Source organism: Zootoca vivipara, chromosome 9 (genome assembly GCF_965207765.1).
Source record: "Zootoca vivipara chromosome 9, rZooViv2.hap1.1, whole genome shotgun sequence".
NCBI classification, from domain to species: domain Eukaryota; kingdom Metazoa; phylum Chordata; class Lepidosauria; order Squamata; family Lacertidae; genus Zootoca; species Zootoca vivipara.
The window spans coordinates 7,425,067-7,447,776 of NC_142592.1; the positions used below are offsets into that span (position 1 = coordinate 7,425,067).

Consider the following 22,710-nt stretch of genomic DNA (forward strand, 5'->3'; position numbering starts at 1 on the left):
GGCTTAAACGGAAAATCTGATGTTCCTGCTAGCTCAACTATTGGCAAAAAGCTTCTGAGCAAATAATCAATGTGCTGCCACTGAAAACCAGCCAGTGGACTTCCCTCCCATTCTACTACTTCATAGCTAGCTTATATCAACATACAAGAGAGAATCTCAGCCATGAATCTGTCAGGAGTCTGTAGTCTGTGTCGTTTACAGCTCTTGAAAATGCACAAATAAATGTATTGTTCGTGTACCATGTGCTGCATATGAAACTGCAGTTATACCGGTATGTTGTTCTTGCATTTACATGAAAACCAATATAATTTTTTTTTTTAAAGTTCCCTATAGGTAAAAGTTACAGTGCTTTTTAGGTAAGAAAAAAGTGAGAAAGGGAGGCATGACAGAGGTATAAAAATAATAATAATGCATGATATAGGAAAAAGTAGTACTGTTTGGCACCGGTAACAGTGCCAGTTGTGACACTTCATACATGATAGCTCAGGCATCCCCAAACTCAGCCCTCCAGATGTTTTGGGACTACAACTTCTACATCCCTAGCTAACAGGACCAGTGGTCAGGGATGATGGGAATTGTAGTCCCAAAACATCTGGAGTGCCAAGTTTGGGGATGCCTGTGATAGCTCATACATTATTGTTCCAAGACTGGGTCAATTGTCAATTGTAGCACAAAAGTTTATTTGCCCAAGTGTGCATAGTTCCAGCCATGTACATGGTGCTTTACAAAGAATGAACAGGCAGGCACCTGTCTCAAAGGACCTGCAATCTAGGAAGTGTCTGGTTGAAACCAGCAACTGAATGTAGAATATAAGGGATAAGGAGAGGAACTGTTACGACACCCTCCCTTTTCCCTTCACTAATGCCTGAATCTACCCGTCTATTGCCTATTGCCAAACTGGGTTAAAGTGAAACAGAAGAGGAAGCAAATTGACACAGCAACATGGGGGCTTGGTGCCCCAAACGAACCAACGGTTGGAGGCAACCTTTGTAGTGGCAGTGTTATCTGATCACAAGGTGCATGCTTCAATTTATATCCAATCCAAAGCCTGGGATCCATAAAACTACAGCTTTGGATTGCCCTCTATGGTTTTGGTCTATCATTTTTCTGGAAGCACTTGAAGTTCAGAACATACACCAACTAGGAAGCCACACGATCCAGACAGGCACCAAGCCACATTGATTATCTTGCTTTGTCAGCAGCATACAAGCATGCTGAAGAAAGGGGAAACCACCAACTTTATAAACAAGTAAAGCAAACAAGATGGCCACACAATTAAACTGTCAGCAATTTCACTTTACTCAGTTAACAAACGCATTTGTCAAGATTCTGTTTTAAAGAGGACCATTAATGTACAGCATCTGAACGTATTTCCAAAAGGCAAAGAGATTAAAGTTATGACTGTTTTTGACATAATGATCCTTGAAGCCCAAGTGTTTCACACAACAAGGGAAAGATGCTCACTGAATCTGATAGGGAGAATTATCAGGGACGATCAGAGACCTGCTCTGCTGCTCTTCTAAAAACCCAGAATTAGAACTAGTTCTAAACGGATGTTTTCTTCCTGTATGCATCCATTTGAATAAATACAAAGAGAGATCCAGCAGCAGCCCCAGATTCAGCTTCCCTTGGTTACATTTGTCAAAACTGGATTAATTACTGCTTAATTCCTCAAATCCATCTGTTTTGACTCTAGCACCCAGCAAATGTAGTGTCATCTATTTTCCTTAAAAGCCTTATGGACATGGATGATGTTTCTTGTACAGAATGTATATTGAAGACAATTGACTTTATATTAAAACAAAGTAAACTAGGCAGTAGACACAGAGCACTCAGTATAAATGTACTGTTACTGCCATTCCAGGAACAATGTGTGAGAATACTAGTAATAAATATGGATGAACAAGCTCATAGATTCAAACCGAACACAAGATCTGATGGATGGTTTTAATTACTTTTACTCATCAGTTAACACGAGAAAATTATTGCCACAGATACATTTTATTTGGTTGCCTAAAGTAAAACAAGGCACACATTTGTCACAGACAGACACATGGGTTAGTCAGTGAATCCCATTTTAAGAGTTACTTTTATATTTTGTTTATTTTTCCTCATATACTCCAGGGGGAAATGGCAAGATGTATAGACAGAATGTTTTGCATGCTTTATGTCGACTTGAAGGACTGGTGTGACGTTTTTCAATGGAGAAACTCCAGGTTTCAATCAAAATACTTTAATTCCTGGAAGAAACCAAATGATATGCAGTACGATGGCAACTCACATGAGGGTTATATTCCAGAGGCAGTGTGTATATGCAAAACCATGCATAGCCCAAAGCTTCCTGCTAAAAGCAGGGGGAGCCCCATGCAAAGGACCTCCCTATGTTGTGAGGCAAGTGGAGAAGTGGTACAGCCGGAAAGAGGTAGGTTCTCTCTGCTGTGGAAAGGAGGAGAAAGGCAGACAGGGAGACAAGCTGAGGCACCATTCCATACTAATTCCAGCTTTTTCTTTGCCTGCAGCTCTGTCTGGCTCTTTCCACCCTTCTGCCAAAATTTCTTCTTCCTTAGCTGCTTCCAGAGGCATAGCTAGCCGCTCGGGTGCCCAGTGCGACCCCCACAGCGGGGAGCAGGGCGAGCCAAGGCAGGGCATGCTGTGTGGAGCCTCTCTACAGCCTCCCCCTCAGGAGAGACGTGTGGCACAGGCCCCACAATGTGGCACCCAGTGTCCCTCGCCTCACCTAGCTACCAGTGGCGTAGGAAGGGGTGTGTGGCATAGCTGCCAAGTCTCCCGTATTCCCTGGGAAACCCCCGTTTTTCCAGCTGTCCCCAGCCGAAAAAACGGATTTTTTTGTTTTTCCCCGGTTTATTCCAACGTGGCGGCCATTTTGGAACTGGGCGGAGCATGCTCAGAAGCAACTTTTGATGCTGCTTTGCCCAGTTCCAAAATGGCTGTAGCGCTCACTTCTGGTGCGGCGGCCATTTTGGAACAGGGCAGAGCAGCATCAAAAGTAGCTTCTGAGCATGCTCCGCCCAGTTCCAAAATGGTGGCAGCGCTACTTCCGGTCTGCTACTTCCGGTCCAGTCTCTTATTTCTCAGGCCGGAACTTGGCAGCTATGGTGTGTGGTGGGTGCGGGAGTTATTTTTTCTTTTCAGAAAAGTGTAATGAGCCCAATTAAAAAAAACAACATCACCTATTTCTGCCATTTTGTCACCCCCCTCAGTGATGACACCCGGCATGGTCCGCACCCACCACACACCCTTCATACACCACTGGCTGCTTCCCCACTCATTTTGGAGCTTCCTCCTCTTCTGCCACTGTCTCTGGGAAAGCTGTTGCAAGCACCTATCATTGAATTTGCACAAATAAAATGTGTGTGTGTGTTGCGATTGCACCATATTCCCAAATGCACATTACTTGGGAATACTGTAATGTAAATGATCGTTACTTTCTTGAGCTCTGAAAACTGACACGTGGGTAAGAACATTAGAGCCAGCACCAGTTTTATACAGCATAAATAGCCATGCTTCACATATACTAAACCAGGGTGGATTTGATTTAAATCAAACTGATTTAAATCACGATTTAAATCACGATTTAAATCACTAGTCAGTAAGGCTTGATTTAAATCATAGTTGATTTAAATCATAAAGACTAATTCTTGCTGGTATAACTTTAATATGCAAGTAGATGAAGATTTTTAGAATAACAACTTTTCATATTAGTTTTTTTATCCCCAGTTTAATAGGTTAATCATTCATATTTGGACAACTTTACTGTTGTACTTAGGAAGGAGAAAAATAATCATTACCTTAATAGTAACAATTTAAATAGATTTATTCAACTGAAACAATAACATTTCAGCAAATGTTATTTGCTTAAACAAACATCCATGTTTGTTAACTAATTTGGCTAAACAAAAACAATATATATATATTTTAAGAAACTTAGACTGTCAGCCCAGCCTACACATGAAAAACTTAAATACTGTCCACTCCAAACAATCAGAAAAATATTGTTTCTATTCTATTCACTGAACTTCTTGAAACTTAGCACTGAAGGGGTTGCTTCTGTATTCATAGGTTTGTAGAACAATAGGATTAAGGTCTTTTTCTCAACTCTGTTCATGTTATAACATTTTTGCTGTGAAGAAGAGGCATGTGATCTCTGTTGAGTCAAATTCAGTTTTGAGAACTGCAAAAGTAAACCAAGCACCTGTCATAATATCTTGTAGGCAGAGAAACTGCCCAATAATCTTACAAAAACCTCTGGAAGAGCATGACATTGTGAATGGATTAATGGAATTTATTTACCCCAAAAATTAAACATACACAACCTTATACTACATAATTAACAAACTAATCTTTATTTCATGATGGAATAACCTTTGGATGGTAATATGTTTTCCTCAAAAAGCGTTTTATTTAAAAAATCCAATTTAAATAAAAAAAAATCGATTTAAATCAAAAAAATCCGATTTAAATCAAAAAAAATCCGATTTTTTTGATTTTTTTAAAAAAATCATTGATTTTTATCCACCCTGTACTAAACCGAAATGTTTTGTGCCACCGTGTCCCCAAGCCACCTAAAGTTCGAGGAGTTTAAGATTGTGGTTAATATACAAAACTACAGCCACCAAGCTTCCTGATATGGAAGGTGAAGGAGCCTATTCACGTAACCACATGGTAATAGACTATTTCAGCTCTGTTTTTATTTTTATTTAGATTTCTGAAGCACCCACCCAACACTCCAATTGGTTTCATAACCATCAATAGAAAACCCACACTAATTAGATTATAGTTGTTGGAAGAGTCTGTAGAGCCCTTAACACAAGGTCAAAAGCACTCTGCACAGAGAACATTGTTTACTAGAAAGCCTGAGCACAATGTTCCATGAGTCCTGTTTTGTAGAACAGTGGTGATCAATAATAGCAGAACAACATTCAATATAAGACCGTATAGGGGAAATGGACTAAACCCTCTCTTCTACAAATATAGGCATACTAATAGCCTAGTGACAATTATATGTAAAACAGCATGCATCTAAAATGTGTTGCATGAGAGGCCACAAATTTACACATGGGGGCATGTTCTTTGAAGAACAATGCTCAATAATACTTCACATCACCTCATCATCATACAATCTATCTACCATTTACACGGAAAATAGCAGTATAATTCATAAAATATACCAAGCACCAGCAAAACAGAAGAGCTGTGACAATTTGACAAGAGAGGAAGAAACTTGTTGAAATGCATGTGATTCTTGTGGTCCCCCCCCCCAGCTTTTCCAGCATAACAATTGAGCTCATCTTTATTGAATGATTTACTCAGTAACATAAAATTTCGTGGCTAAGTTGCCCTCCTACCACAAAATCTCCACTTTGAACCAGAAAATTACAGAGTCAAGAGGTGAAGCACTAGTGTGTGTGTGTTTGTATATGAGTATAGAAATTATTATTATTATTATTATTATTTAAATTTGTACACCACCTTATACCCGTAGATCTCAGGGTGGTTCGCAGTGTAAAATCACAAGAGAAAGGGTTTTTATCCTAGCCTATGTGCCAACCCAGACTCTAAAAATCAACTTCTCATATATTACTTATCTACACAGACAGTTAGTTGCTACCACTTCAGATGCCAAGCAACCCTAGGAAATGGTTAAACTTCAATGCAATGTGCAGGAGCAGTTTTAAGAAGGCAAATTCTACACTAGGAAGAAATTGGGGTTGAAAATATTGCTGCGAGTGACCTACCGCTCTTACCTGGAGCCTGCCAGGAAAGGGGACATTTTGCCATGAATGCCAATTGCTGAGGATGACTGCTGTGTTCATGCTCTGCCTGTTGGATTCTTTTTATGTTCATATAGTGACTTACCTATTTACTACCATAGCTCAATGTAATGCCTACACTGACCAAATACAAGACCCTCACTCAATGGGCGACTGCACTTGAAAGATGACTAGCTGTGACCAGAGGCAGATTTAGGGGAACGTGATAGGTTCAACACACAGGGTGCCGAGCCGAGAGGGCGCCGAGAGGGGGCACCACAACAAAGATGGAACAAGGGAAGTCAAGAGGTGGAGGGTGGGCACTGAATTTTGGCTTTGCACAGAATGCTGCTGAAATTTTAAAGCCCAAAGTCCACCACTGCTGTGGCTAGCTCCATTTTAGCCAGAGCTGAAACAAAAATTGTGGGGAGGTTACCTTTCATGAACAAGCTGGTTAAGAGACCATAACCGAAAATGATCTCCCATCACCCATCTAATGGAGAGATTTAAAGGTAAAGGTACCCCTGACCGTTAGGTCCAGTCGTGGACGACTCTGGGGTTGCGGTACTCATCTCGCTTTACTGGCCGAGGGAGCCAGCGTTTGTCCGCAGACAGCTTCCAGGTCATGTGACCAGCATGACTAAGCCGCTTCTGGCGAACCAGAGCAGCGCATGGAAATGCCGTTTACCTTCCCGCCAGAGTGGTACCTATTTATCTACTTGCACTTGCTAGGGAGCTCACCGAGCAACGGGAGCTCACCCTGTCGCGGGGATTCGAAATGCCAACCTGGTTGGCAAGCCCTAGGCTCTGTGGTTTAGACCACAGCGCCAACCGCATCCCGCTGGAGAGATTTATCTTAATACAAATTATGATCTCTGCAAACGGTACCAAGTATAATATGAAAATAATATAATGAACTTACCATATATACTCATAGAATCATAGAGTTGGAAGAGACCACAAGGGCCATCCAGTTCAACCCCCTGCCAAGCAGGAAACACCATCAAAGCATTCTTGACATATGCCTGTCAAGCCTCTGCTTAAAGACCTCCAAAGAAGGAGACTCCACCACACTCCTGGGCAGCAAATTCCACTGTCGAACAGCTCTTACTGTCAGGAACTTCGAGTATAAGCCAACCCAATTATAAGCAAAAGCACCTAATTTTACAAACACACACACCAAAAAACTGGGAAAACTTATTGACTCAAATATAAACCAGTTCCCCACACCACAAACCAGCGGAGGAGGAGGGAGCAGCCCAAAAGGGCTCCTTTCAAGCCGCTCATCCCTCCGCTACCGCCTCTGCTGCTCGCAAGAGCAGGCATAGGAGCTGCAGTTGGGAGAGGCACAGCACAGCGCAGCGCCTCTTCCAACCACGGTTCCTGTGCCTGCCCTTGCAAGAGGCGGGTGGCAGCGGTGGGACCAATGGCAAGAAAGGCCTGCTTTTGGGCCCCTCGTCCCTCTGCCGCCACTGTCCGCCTCACTCGAGTATAAGCCTGTAATGTGCTGAAAGTTGGCTTATACGAGTTTATACGGTAGTTTCTAGTCCATATAGCCACATAACCCGCTATATCCAACAATTAAAACAGAGAGATATTTGTTAAATTAAAAGTGGTAAGGGGAAAGGGGAACGGGTATGAAATTATGGACATTTCTTAATTGTTTTAAGCCATAGAACTACCCTGTCAGATGTAGAAATCTAGTCAAAATACTTCCAGCAAAAAGGAAAAATCTCCTGGCAAATACAGTGAAATACATGCTGATGATGGTGAGAAAGAAAATGAAAGGAATAGCAAATTCATAAGACAATTTGTTTTCCCATCTTTGAACTATCAGGTGGATAAATCACAAGAGACAGAGACTAGATAGAGGGAGACTAAAATTATTTATTGTATTATCTCAGATATTTTGCTTGCTGATATAAATATGAGGTACAAGTATAATCAGATAACATCTGATGCAAAACTGGCAGGTGAAGTCAAGGGCCACAGGTGGAAAACTCAACGGACACAAATATTGTAACAAGGCAATGTAAAAGTTCTCTCTAACTTCAGTATATATTCAAGAATCGTATGCAATAGACCACAGAATTTATATCTTTTAGTTAGTTTAAAGAAATTTCTTAATTTAATTAGACTTTTAGATTGTCCTTCATCCCAAAGAACAATACAAAAACCCAACCCACATTGAAAATAAAATTTATTACAACAACTTACAGTACAGCAAACAAAAACATCCCCAGAGATTCGGAGGTGGCAGAAACACAACCAACAAACTCATTCCCCAAATGCTTGGGCAAAAGATGTATCTTGAGTGAAAGCTGGAAGTTCTGAATATGGAGGACAACTGCACCTTCGTGGGAAGGGAGTTCTACAAGTGGGGTGCCATCATGGAAAAGGCCCTATTAGTGAATGTGTGTATGTTTTGTGTGTGTGATTTAATTGTGCTTAGAATTATTTAGCTAATCCCCTCAAACATTAGAAATGTATGTACAGTGGTGCCTCACTAGACGAAATTAATTCGTTCCACGGGTCTTTTCTTATAGCGAAAAATTCGTCTAGCGAATCCCATAGGAATGCACTGAATTTTTTTGACTTTTTTTGCCCATAGGAACGCATTAATTGAATTTCAATGCATTCCTATGGGAAACCGCAATTCGCTAGACGAATTTTTCGTAAAATGCATTCGTCTAGCGAGGCAACCTCCGCTCGAAAAATCCTTTCGTTAAGCGGAAATTTCGTTAAGCAGAGCATTCATTAAGCGAGGCACCACTGTACATTGTTACTAAGTTATCCCCATTGGTGTTAATAGATATGCATTGTTGCTGAGCTAGTCCCCACTGAAATGTTAATTGTGTTTATGTTGATAGTGCGTGCACAACAAATAACAGCCCCATTTTCTAGACCTCTGCAAGTGTAACTGAATGGGTAAATCTGCCAAGATGCACTATTGCCAATGTCTAAATATCTTAATTCACAAGACTCCTAGGAGGCTTACTATTTCTAAGGGGAAGGGACTCATCTTTGCGATCATACCGTACTAGGCTTCTCAGAAGCAGCAAGAGGTCTTGCTGCTTCCACCAAGTGCTCCGGCGGCCAAATACAACATATTGGCAAAAGCTTTGACAGTAAGCCAAAATCTGGGATGGCCACTTATCCTACTCCATTTGTTCCGCATGTCCCAATCATAGCTGGGGGCGGGACAAGAGATGTGGCAATGACATGTTTTGGCTGACTACTAGCTTTCCAACTTCATGGGGGGGGTATTCAAGAAAACCTGGCCCCACCAATTTTATGGCCGTTTGAAAGAAAACTAAGTATAGACATCTTCCATGAGCAACTCCTTTTCTCTTTAGTGTATTTATTTTTTAAAAAAATTAAAAACTAGCCTCCTTACAAATGTGCTGTCTATTGTGCATTTCTGAATTTTTCCAGCAGTCTACAGCTGTGATCCAAAGAAAGCACTCCTGTGCCCATGTTCAGGGCTACCTCTGCAGTTTTTCCAGTTGCAGTACCTACAACTAAGGAATCAAGCCAACCATTAAAAAACAGATACGGTAACAGATACGGTTACTCACATTCTAGATTTAATAGCATATCCTGACTCATTCAAGATGGTCCTAACAGAACACCCTGACTCTCTGGTTTAATTGCTCATCATATATAGCTACCATTACTAAAGTTCCTACTCATAAATGAGCAAAGATTAAATATTAAGTTAAATGAACATGAAGCTGCAAGACGCATAATAAAAATGTACCAAAGAAAAATAGAGTTTAACAGAATCATGCGTAAGAACATTATTCAATGTCCTGCACTGAAAGAGAAGTAATATTCACAGCTTTTCACATCCATTACATTTCTCACTGGAATTTATCAAACTGCAATATGCCAGAACTTCTGGAAACCACAGTTGACAGACTATATAGAATCAAAACTAAATGAAATTAATTTTTCCTACTAATATCCTAAATACCCCAAGTGATTCCATGCCAAACTCTACTTTTTCAGTTCCTACTTTCCATAAATATACGATATTGACTAAGATTTAGTGCCATTAACTGAAGAGAATGGATTTGCACCAGAGGTAGATTTAAAGGAAGAGCATGTGCAAACAACACATTCGTCTAAATATAATATATGCAATATGATATATACCTGCTTTTCCCCTACATGTGTGGTCTCATGTAGCACACCCACTATTCTGCACCACACACACACACACACACACACAGAGAGTGCAAAATGGGGGCACCAGAGCTATTATTCTTTAATATATTCAAGGAATCACTTTAAAAAATAGCCCTTTAAACAGAAGCTTCCTCTAAAAAGAGAAAGAGAGAATTCACTCCCATATGCATGAAGCACAGTTTAAGCCCAACATCAGTGACCAATCAAAATTAGTGAATGCACTGCATCTCACTGCAGTGAAGAGAAGCGACAAGGTAGGCTGTCATTCTGCTCAGGCTGCCCGGAACAAGCTTTTCCTAAGCAGCCAGGGCTGGTCCTCTTCAGAACGGCTGAGCCTGTGCTGCCTCTGGAGACAAGAAGCCTTCAGTATGTTAAATTACTTTCATTATACATTTTCAGATGCTTATTGATTCTACGGTGGGAAGCGGGAGACTGCAGCAGGCTCTGAAAGCAGCACTGCATGCTGTGTGCATGTGAACAAACAGCGCGGGAACAATGGCACAGCACAAACACAAATTTTCATTAAGGTCCTTTTTCGGAGAGATGCTTTCCACCCTCTTCCCCCTGTACTCTGCTAACAAGTGAGGAAAAAAAGACAAAAACAAAAACTATGAATCCCTCCAAACTGGAACTGTTCCACCAGCTTCGGGAATTTATTCCATCCTCATTAGAGGTAAGGCACATTCCTTATTACAATAAGCAGTAGCTAAGAAACAATGTTTGTGGAGGGGAGAGAGAGAGAGATTACAGTCTCAGCTTAAAATTCTGATTTGACTTTCTGCTTTTATTTTTGAGGACACTCAGCATTCAAATATGCCTTCTTCCATTTAAAAGGATGGAATCCTTAAACAGTGTTATGTCTGTAAATTCATGCGATCTGGAAGATTACAGTGTTTGTACCTCTTAAGGGATAGCACAGCTTAGGTTTCGGCTGCTAAATAGTTCTTAATGCAGTTAAAATGCTTTCTTCTGTCAAGGCCATTAAATATATATATATATATTAGGCAGCTGCATATGTCGCTAACAGATTCAAATACCCTATAAAGGATCATAAATGCTTTTTTGTGGGGGATGGGTTATATGACTAATCCCAGGTTGCCTATGGGGAAATTTTGTGTGTGTGTTTCTGTTAAAAGCTTTGCTACTGAAGGTATGTCTGAAGAAGTGTAATGCAAATAAGCTTACACAAAGTAAGGAAATCAAAATGCTACTTATAATTCCTAAGAAGCAGTGGAGACTTTTACATGGTCACATGAAGCCAATACATTTGTATGTAAACTAGTCTATTGTTAAAGCTACATTCCACAGTGCTTATGAATTGTTGTTTTTTTAATTGTGGAAACATTCAACCCCTAACTACTACTGTATCCTTGGCTTTAACGTAATCTTAAAATATATCTCGTCTAAATTGATCCAAATGGAAAGGTATTTCAGGATGGGGAAGAACAGAAGAGAACTACCATATTCGGAAGTACTTAAATAATTTTGTTAATGTTATATACTCCTACAGAAAACAATTTCACACTGTCTGACAGAAGCCATCTTTCATAGTGTGCAATCAGATGATACTAGACGTATGTAGTCAGTCATAATTGTATTTAAATTATTATAGAATCTCTGCTTTTATCATGTTTCATCTTCCTTTTAAAGGGAGCATATAATCTGATTTGGTTTTGTCACCAACAACAAGAAAAACACAGTCGCCCGCAGATCTTCACAACAGCTATCGGGATGTGCTTATTATAATACATGTTTTCAAACCCAGGGATTTACAAGAAAGTTATGGATCTACATTACCCCTTGAATGGCGTGTGATGCATTTTTGGACACAGAGGACTAACAAAGGCACCTGCACAAATACTCAAGGAGAGAAGATTAATTCAGTGGCTTATTGCTGAAGCAAAATGGTGAGCATCTCTTGCAAATGGATTTATAACATAAAACCAGAATTGTGGATATGGCTGATGAATGAAGAAACAGTAACACAAAATTTCCCTGAAGGAATATCTATATAAATACCAGCATGCTAAAATTTGGCTCCAGGCATGCCATATGCAACAATAAAACGCCATTTGCATCACTTAGTACAGTGACTAAAGTTTAAGGGAACTATCCTAACCAGCTGATGTAGTTTATGACCCGAGTTATAGTAGCTACAAATGAGCACACGGTAACTGGATTAATGCAACCAACACACAGCAATTTTTTGACAAACCCAGGACTCCACACTAACGAACAAAAGTACCACACAAGCCAGTGTACAACTATAACAAAAGGGCATTTCTGAAGTCCAGTGTTAATTTCTATTCTGCAGCTTACATTTTTAGAAATGAAATTAAAAAGTGGTGCCAAACAATGGAGAAGAGGCTAGAAATTATGAATCACTTACAAAAGTGTTGCTATCCACCAGTGGCTTTTAAAAGGGAGAGACAACTCCTATACACCAGGCTCTAGTCTGTAGGAACCTATAATTAAGCCTTTTTGTTCATTTTTTTTAAATCTGCTGCTGAAGTGCTGAAACAAAAAGAAAAACTAAAATATTCCGCAAGGCTGGAAACAGATCGCAGCCATCTTTCTGTTGCCAGGTGAAAACGCATGTCAAAATCTGTCAGTGACACCATGTATGAATTTATGAGAAACCGCTATAGTGAGCTGAAAGGCCCCTGAGGCAACAGAAAACAGGTAGGTCAGATGTTGCATGCACCCAACCTCTGTATTAACATTTACAGAAGAAAAGAGAACAGCTCTGGAGATGCGTTTCATTTTAATTACCTTCCCATCTTGACATCTCTGCTTTTATTTAACTGAACATCTATCTAACTGACTGGTGCGACAAAGACACAATGTTTAAGCTGTCTGTCTAAAAGTTGGCACATGGGGAAATTTTCCATTTTTGTAAGATTTCAGTTTGCATGTTCCTGCAGCTTAGCCTAGTAAAACAGGCTAGGTTATACAGTGTGCCTTGTTTCAGCTTAACTACCTCTAACCTTTCTGAGTTTTTTGTTAACCACTGCAAAGAGTATATAATTTACAATATATCCCTATGGCTAAGACCTCATAAACAGAATAAATTGCCATCTAAGACATTCAAAACTTGCATCTGGTGATAGAGTAACAGCTAGTATTTTTAAAGGGTTTTCTGCTTTATTTCCTAACCAAACTCTTATAGTATAAAAATCATTGCCCTTCTTTAATAAATATGCCAGCTAATAATTCACCAAAACCCCAACCTATTATTGAAATTTCTGAGTGAAAGGATTAATAACATTTTTAAAATGTTTACTTTACAAGGGTGTAAACACGGATATATGAAACAACCAAGACAAATAGGTTTTTGCCAAAATATCTTGCACAGCAACTCTATGCACATTTACCTAGGAGTAAGCCCCAGTGACCACAATGGGACTTACATCTGAGTAAATAGCATTGTCAGAAGGCCTAAGACACAGAAAGTGGTTCTCCTTTCAGAAGCAGTCAATTAGCAAGCATCTAAAATTATTATTTTTAAATATGTGACACTGGAATCATAAACTGCCCAGGGCTTATAGCAGAAGTCATATTGCTACAATTAATGCTATTTCAGTAAACTGTAAATCTTCAACATGGGACAGAAGACAACTTTTATAGTATTTTGTGCAGAAACCACACACAAATGCACCACCCACGTAAGTCTGCCTACGTAATCCCACCATGACAAAATATGTATTCTTGTCTAACAAGATGACAAAGACGTTGTGATTAAATTCTCCTGCTTCGTGCAGCTCAACAACTCAACACTATGAAGCCACTCTCTCTGCTAGCAGCTTTAATTTCCTTGAATGAAACATGCTGGGCACATAAAAAAAATAAGTATCAATAGTTTATCAAACCAGTGCGAGACTGTACATACATTTGCAAATCTTTGCGCATATGTACAAACATTCACTTATAACTGCACAATCAATTTATATGCACCCACAACATTTTACACGTATTGATACATCAAAGACAATCACTCGATACAAGACACTTCCAAGTAGATAGCAGTACACCATTCCAATAACATGATTGTAATCTAAAGAAATGATTCAGGGTGGAGTTATCATCTAGAGGAAGAAATGCAAAATGTGTGTTTCTTTGAAATATAGCCACCTCCCTTTCCCCACAAAAGCTTCATATAAAATAATATGGCTAAGTTTCCAACAAGTGCAAAGGTCAAAGCTATGCATGCAGCTTGCATTGCAAATGTTACAGCCTTGTTAAAAAAAAAAATCTTTTTTACTGCCTTCAATTCCTGCAAGCCAATTCCAAAGTCACCGTTTGTTAATCAAAAGCTAATAAAAACCAAAACCTGCTTTTCTGTAGATGTGTAAATTATTACAAGCATCCAAAAACCAAATAGCTTTATATGTTCTCTCTCATCTTTCAGGGCAAAACAAACTTCCAACAAAAGAATGTGTTTCTCTTCCATTCTAGAGGTCAACATGCAGTCTGAATCCAACATTACAGTTCGAGATGCCATTGATGACATCAACACAAATATGTACCAACCATTGTCTTATCCATTAAGCTTTCAAGTTTCTCTTACTGGATTTCTGATGCTAGAAATTGTATTGGGACTTGGCAGCAACCTCACCGTATTGGTACTTTACTGCATGAAATCCAACTTAATCAACTCGGTCAGTAACATTATTACAATGAACCTGCACGTCCTTGATGTAATAATTTGTGTGGGATGTATTCCTCTAACTATAGTTATTCTTCTGCTTTCTCTGGAGAGCAACACAGCACTGATCTGCTGCTTCCATGAGGCGTGTGTCTCCTTCGCAAGTGTTTCCACTGCAATCAACGTCTTTGCTATCACTTTGGACCGATACGATATCTCTGTGAAGCCTGCAAATCGGATTTTGACAATGGGAAGGGCTGTAACGCTCATGACATCGATATGGATTGTCTCTTTCTTCGCATTCTTAATTCCATTCATCGAAGTGAACTTCTTCAGTCTTCAAAGTGCCAATACTTGGGAAAATAAGACGCTCTTGTGTGTCAGCACGAATGAATACTACACAGAGCTGGGAATGTACTACCACCTTTTAGTGCAGATTCCTATATATTTTTTCACCGTTATAGTAATGTTAATTACATACAGCAAAATCCTCCAGGCACTCAATATCCGAATAGGCACAAGATTCTCCACGGCACAAAAGAAAAAAGCAAGGAAGAAAAAAACCATTTCTTTGTCCACACAACATGAAACTACTGACGTATCCCAAAGCAGTGGAGGGAGAAACGTCGTCTTTGGAGTAAGGACTTCCGTTTCTGTTATAATTGCCCTACGGAGGGCTGTAAAGAGACATCGCGAAAGACGGGAAAGACAGAAGAGAGTCTTCAGGATGTCACTGTTGATCATTTCAACTTTTCTTCTCTGCTGGACGCCAATTACAGTTTTAAATACTACCATTTTATGCTTGGGCCCAAGTGACCTTTTGGTAAAACTGAGATTATGTTTTCTAGTCATGGCATATGGAACTACCATCTTTCATCCTCTACTATACGCATTCACTAGGCAGAAATTTCAGAAAGTTCTGAAAAGCAAAATGAAAAAACGTGTTGTTTCAATAGTGGAAGCTGACCCCATTCCAAATAATGCTGTTATACACAACTCGTGGATAGAGCCTAAGAGGAACAAGACAATTACTTTTGAAGACCATGAAGTAAGACAGAAATGCTTAGTACCTCAGGTTGTCACAGATTAGATTTCAGTACTCACTGAATCATTTAAGAGGAAACGTTAAGAAGAAGCTGAAGTAAATACTGCCAAATAATGGACGATAGAATTGGGTAGACTGTAAATGTTTGACATGTGCTAAATAGATAAGGCCTGTATATTCTATTTCTTCATTAGTCAAGGTGTGTGTCGCATGGCAGTTTGTTAAGAGTAATACCATGGAAATATTTTGTCATTATGCTGTCCTCCAATATACATCTACGTAAATATTTTATATAAAAATAGCCTTAAAAGGTGTACACTTTTAAACATATATATATATATTTGAGTTGCTGTAAATATATAAAGCTTTGTTTTTAAGCTTTCTGCCACCAAAAGAGTTTATTGGCTTGACATAACTTGCGTGACATTAAGGTTTTTAAATCTTTCCAGATGGCTCTCTCTCTTCTGATATATCACACTATATTAATGAACACAAAACTTTTTTATCAGAGCCAGAAATTATAGTTATGTGTCCACTGCATCCCACACATGTTCATCACATGCCACATCTCTGACCTAATCTAAGAATTATTAAATTTTAAGTATCTTTAAAGCCGAAACAACCTGCCCTTACAACCAGTTTTCACAGCAAAAATAAACAGCCTCTCTCATAACATAATGTTAATCTGTTACAGAAATGGTTATATGAAAATGCACTTAAGTGTGAAGTAAAATGGATGAAATAAGGAATGTTCTTCCCATGTTTTCTAGCCACATAAACAAGCCCCGATTATGCTATTCTGATTTCAAAACAATATTTTCTTCCTTCCAGCACTTTCTACTAAGTGTAGCATTGCAATCAAAATGCCAAATCTTCAACAGTTACTTTCCACAAATGCATCACAGGGCAGCAACACAGGTGTTATTATGAGCCCATCCAGACATTAAATTTGTAGTACAGCATTGCTTCATTTGATTTGTAGGATCCAGATATCTGCCCTCAAGGAAGGCAGGATATTGCGTTTTCCTACCACTCAAACTAGCACTGCATCTCGTCCAATAACTAACTGGGTAATTGCAATTTGGGAGGTTATCAGAATCATAGCTAGCTGCATGATTTGGACCAATAATAAATGATACAACTCTCCCCCACTCAGCTTGAAAAGAAAGGAATTGCATAGGAACCCCCACTGGTCCTTTATCATTCTGTTCTTACTACCGCTACCGTAGTTAACTCTAACCCTTAAAGCACTGTGCAGAATAGACATTTGAAATGGTAAACTTGCAGTGATCCCTTAATCTTAAACCAGATGTGATATTGCTACATTTCTGCCAGTTACCTCACTGATCAGCACTGGGCGCATCCAGCTGTCATCGTCGCTTAGGCCAGGGTTTCCCCAAACTTGGGTCTCCAGCTGTTTTTGGAATACAACTCCCATCATCCCTAGCTAGCAGGACCAGTGGTCTGGGGTGATGGGTACTGCAGTCCCAAAACAGCTAGAGATGTGAGCTAGGAAAACCATGGCTTAGACCAACTGCAAGGTGTAGAACCTGACACTGTACTTGGGGTACAGAAATTTGGATCCTTGTCCCTTCAGAGCTAATAAAGACCAACTTCTGATCAAGCTCAACAATGCTTTTGGGAGAGAGGTGAACAAAGCCCTCTTTTAAAGAGGGGCTACTTATATTTCTTCCTCAAGGTGATTGGGTAACCAATCTAGGATAGTTTTCCCTGGGCAGCAGGAGTGAAACTGAACAAATGATGGTGTAAGAACTCCAGGCATTTCCAGATAGGACAGTTTTCTCTGCTTAACCAATTTGAAATATGACTTGGGCATGGGTCAGGGGCAGCCTTCATGTGGACATTGGCAAGAAAAAATCCAACCCACTGCCCATTTCATTCCAATGATCTATGTGCACTGATTCTAGACTGGACTTGGGATAATCCTGCAAGTGAATCAGCTACCTGGTGTTAGGTCTGTTGCATCAGAAGTCCTGATGCAGGCCCAAGTTGTCAACCCACCTGTCCTGAGCTGGCACTGCTCTGATCTCACCAAGGGACTTTAAAGCCTAGCACCAGCCAACGTGATGCTTTGTGAAACCAGGGGGGGGGGTGGAATGTCAATGAGCACCTTAAATTAAGCTACACCCCCCCCTTTGCTATGGGTTTTCAAAGGACACCTAAAAGGTACATATCAGTCAAGAAGTCTTAAAAGTCTTATCAAAGGCAGGGTGGTAGATGTGACATACCGTATTTTTCCATCTATAAGATGGAAGTTGTTTTGGGAGCAACAACCAATCACCAGTCCACCCTCGGCACTATCCGTATATAAGAGCCCCCCCCCCACTTTTTTTGGGGGGGACCTAGTCTTATACATGGAAAAATACGGTATATGGCAAAACCACGATACTGAGATGCATACTGAAAACACCCACACACAGTCACTTTCCATTTAATGGGGATACTATGGAATGGTTTCACCACCGTACTGGCACATTTAGATGCAGAGTCTTCTTAAAGGTTCCTTGCTTGGCCCCTGTAAACAAGGGAAGGAGTATAATGTAGCCTCTGACCCCATGCTTAAGCCCAGCTTCAGCTATGTTCTGCTTCTCTGGCTGCCCAGGCAGCTTCAGAAAGTTGGGAATACTGGACTTAACAAGGCAGTCAATATCATGGAATTACAGCCTTCACAAATGCCAGCTTTTAAGAAGCCACCCAAGGAAAGATCTACCCCATCCATATAAAGCACATCTAATGTGCATTTAAAGCACACAACTTGCCCCAAAGAATCCTGGGAACTGTAGTTTCCCCCTCAGAGCTACAATTCCCAGCAGCCTTAATAAACGACATTTCCCAGGATTCTTTGGGGGAAGCAATTTCATTCATGGCTCAGTAGGTAGAGAGTCTTGATCTCAGGGTTGTGGGTTCGAGTCCCATGCTGGACGAATTCCTACACTGCAGGGGGGTTGGACTAGATGGCCCTCGTGGTCCCTTCCAACTCTACAGTTCTATGATTCTAAGTTATGCGCTTTAAATGCGTTTTGGGTGTGCTTCTAATGTATGCTGCGGATCTGCTCTGAATCTACCCAAGGTTTTCAACACGGAAAAATGAACAAGCTATCTGTTTGTAAGATGTTGCAATTCTTTGCTGTTATGGTGTATCTGGAGACCCGCAAAACACAGACACTGCATAAGTGTACTGAATAAATATTAAGCCTAAGTTCCAAGAGTTCTGAACAACAGGTGGCACGATGCAAAGCAAACACACACAACCTGCAGCTTAGCAAGTGATTTAACTATTTGCTTTTGCTGCCTACCTACAAATTGTCAATCAGCGATGGGCCATCATGTATGGTTGGCAAGACGCATTCACTTTGGCCACAAGTTAGTTGCGCAAGACGGCCTTTAAAAGCCCTGCATAAAAATTACTTATGCAGCAAGAGGCAGATCTTTTAAAAGGCAATACAGTTACAATTGCAGCAGAAATTATTATTAAGAATATTTGGCAGGCAAGCTAGCGTCAAAGACAACGTGATGGTAGAAGTGGGAGGAATCAATGTATCAGAGTCTCAAGTGTTACAAAAACCTAAACTAAACTAACTAAATGCTAATGCTAACTAAAACTTATCAACCATAACAGTAGCTCCTATAACCTCAGGAAGCTAAGGGGGAACTGGATCTTCGCATGGCAAACAAAACAGATTAAAGTAATAACAATGGCTTGGCGTTCATCAAGCATTCGTCATAACCTTCTTTGGAGCAACTCTAAATCTTTCATCAGACAGAAGGTAGACAGCACCAGTTCTCAGTTATATAGAAAGCAAGGCTCCACATCAGTGCAAAATATTCTCAATCACTTCAAATCTTATCCCTGTCTTGTCTTTAATGGAGACTGAGGTACAGTTACTGTCAACTTACAATTCTATGGCTTCTCACATGAGATAATACCCACCTTAAAATGACAGGCACAAATTTGTAACACAAGCAAATGTAAGTTACTTTTTAAAAGCGAAAGACAGAATTCACTGGCACCCCTTTCCAATAATTTAGTCAAGAAGCAATATGTGTAATTAGAAGTACTGACAATAGGGAACTGGAGTAAGTTTTGGTAAGGACTATACCACAATCAGCCAGTACTGTACATACCAAGTGCAGGTCTTCCTGGTGTATATACCTTTCCATTGATGGGATCATTCACTGCCACTGTTGTATTTTTTCCCCTCTTACAACAAAGAAACAGAACTATCTTCTCTTTTCCCCCACAGCCATCTACAACCCCAAAAATTCTCTCACAGGTCCCCGTGAAAATGTGGGGCTGGGCTTGGAGGGGCTAGGAAAGGTTGGCCCTGTCCCAGCCTACAATTTTCAGGGAACTCCTGGACCTTCCAGAGAGGCTTCTGAGGGGAAACAGGGAAGTGCAAATATACGGTATATACTTTCAACAACTCGCCTGCATTAATTCCTCTTATGGTCTAAGCCAACGATACCAATTCAACAAGACTAGGTTTCCTATCAGCAACTGTTTGGATCTTGCATGTGATTCCACCATCATGTATGTGGTGGCAAAATGACATGTTTCTGAAACAGCCAATCCCATCTCTACGATGGAAGGAAATTAAATGTTGTACAGTGGTACTTCGGAAGTCGAACGGAATCCGTTCCAGAAATTCCTTTCGACTTCCAAAACTTTCGGAAACCAAGGCGCATCTTCCGATTGGCTGCAGGAAGCTCCTGCAGCCAATCGGAAGTCGTGGAAGATGTTCAAGTTCCAAAGAACATTAGCAAACCAGGTTTGCGGCGTTCAGAAGCCAAAACATTTGACTTGCAAGGCGTTTGTGAACCAAGGTACGACTGTACAAGGGTTATAATCTGAGACAGACACCTAAAAAGAGGCATCTACCGGATCTGACATTAGATTGTATGTACTAAAACACTAGATTTTTAGGTGGACAGCCTACTTAAATGTTTGATAAATGTGTTGTGTTTGCAATATCATTTTTCGCCAGCACTGCTTTTGCCTCAACAACTCTGCAATCGCTCATGGTGAAAGGGAACAATGGACATATCAGATAGCAGGTCCTTGTTCCTCTTATCAGTCAGATGAAGGAAAACAGTTGATTGCTCTTTAGTTATCTGACTACCATCTTTAATTCAAATTTCCTGTCCTCCTCTGACAGATGATTTTAACTCGATAGTGTACAGCCAATAATAGTGCCATATTTTACTACCAGGCGACATTTTTAAAAAGTGTTCTAGAGTTTCATTGGGTTGTTCCAAACGCCTGCTGTAACAATGTTAGCCTAGGTACAGTATGCCTAAAGGTAAAGGTAAAGGGACCCCTGACCATTAGGTCCAGTCGTGACCAACTCTGGGGTTGCACACTCATCTCGCATTATTGGCCGAGGGAGCCGGCGTATAGCTTCCAGGTCATGTGGCCAGTATGACAAAGCCGCTTCTGGCAAACCAGAGCAGCACATGGAAACGCTGTTTACTTTCCCGCTGTAGCGGTTCCTATTTATCTACTTGCATTTTCTGGCAAACCAGAGCAGCACATGGAAACGCCATTTACCTTCCTGCTGTAGCGGTTCCTATTTATCTACTTGCATTTTGACGTGCTTTCGAACTGCTAGGTTGGCAGGAGCTGGGACCAAGCCACGGGAGCTCACCCCATCACAGGGATTCGAACCGCCGACCTTCTGATCAGCAAGCCCTAGGCTCAGTGATTTAACCCACAGCGCCACATGGGTCCCACAGTATGCCTACTAATAAGTAAATTGCATTGAGTTCAGTGGGATTTACTCCAAGGTAGTGTGTTGCACAAGGCAAATTGTGAGTTGCATAAGACTGTTCAGCTGATCATATTTTATCTTAGCAGCTAAAGATATGAACAAGTATCTTGCTCCTGTAAGCAGCCCTTTCACTCCTTTCTTCACAATAGGAATAAAATAATAAGCAGAAGATCAGGAAGTAGTTTCCCAATTCGAATGAAATAGGAAACTGTACTTAACTGAAGACTTCATAATTTCTCAGTTTGTTCTTTGTTTGCCCCAAGGGCTACATGAGTAGCCAAAAGACTCGTTCATGCCTCAGCATATTAAACAGAGTTAGGATCATCCGAACACAGTGTCCCAAAGGCTCCGCTTTCCTTCACAGGGCAGGTTGCTTCAGCTGCAACGCCAAACCAGTTTGGCATTTCTGGAAAGAGTGCAGCGCTTGCACACTCCCCACCACCAAATTCACTTGACTAGCAAATTCCTGGGTTTTGGAAAGCCACAGTTTGCCACCTGAACAAGCCTCACAAACTTCTGGAGCATCCCTGTACCATTTCGTACCCTGTTTCACAGTCAAGCTTACGAACTGCCCTTTAGCTCATGGACATCTGTCCACTATAGCTTCATCAGCCTTCAGAATCTATGGAGATCGCAAACCTGTTGTCCTCCAAACACAAGGTAGGTTTCTTACATAGAGTGTTTGTCTTGCGTTTAACAACTTGCCTGGTAGCCAGAACCAACTGCAATTTCCATCCAGGCAATAAAGCAGGCTGGCAGAGGAGACACAGCTTGCTTCTACCCCTCTTCTGTCAGCCTGCTTAGTTTCCATGCCAGCCACAGAGGAAGGAAAGTCTCTAACTTCCTCCACAACAACCATGGAATTGCACTGGGCTAGCAGAGGGGGTGGGGGAAATGGAGTGATCTTTCCTTCCTCCACCAGCCTGCTCAATTGACTTCTATTTTTTGTAAAGTCTTCTTTCTAAGTAGCCAAACAGTCTAGTAGCCCTTGCTTCCAGGTTCACCATGTTGGAAGGGCAGCTTGGGCAAGCTGTTGTTTCTTGTGGAAGCTAGTAACTCTTGTTGGGTTCATCTGCCAAGGCTGGCTTACCGAAAGATGTTCCCCGTTCCTTTAGTTCTATACCTCTGAGTTTAAGCACATTAAAAAGTAGTGCTCAGGGTAGCTATTGATTATCTCCTCAAGACTCACACAAAGATTGCCTTAATAATAATAATAATAATAATAATAATAATAATAATAATAATAATAATTTATTTATGCCCCACCCA

At 40.6% G+C, this 22,710-nt stretch overlaps 2 protein-coding genes across 3 annotated transcripts in view; one reads left to right on the forward strand and one right to left on the reverse strand.

Annotated features, from left to right (window-relative positions):
- COG5 (component of oligomeric golgi complex 5) overlaps nt 1–22,710 on the reverse strand; it is a 162,699-nt gene that overhangs the window by 112,963 nt on the left and 27,026 nt on the right. The gene's annotated exons all lie outside the window — the stretch shown is intronic.
- Nucleotides 10,193–16,448, forward strand: GPR22 (G protein-coupled receptor 22). The gene is made up of 3 exons (XM_035127866.3): nt 10,193–10,635; nt 11,613–12,644; nt 14,371–16,448. The coding sequence occupies exon 3, from the start codon at nt 14,396–14,398 to the stop codon at nt 15,695–15,697; it is 1,302 nt and encodes a 433-aa protein (XP_034983757.1). The 5' UTR covers nt 10,193–10,635; nt 11,613–12,644; nt 14,371–14,395; the 3' UTR covers nt 15,698–16,448.

What these genes read in the sequence shown, in the direction of transcription:
- GPR22 (XM_035127866.3), top strand. Translation starts at nt 14,396, where the DNA reads ATGTGTTTCTCTTCCATTCTAGAGGTCAACATGCAGTCTGAATCCAAC.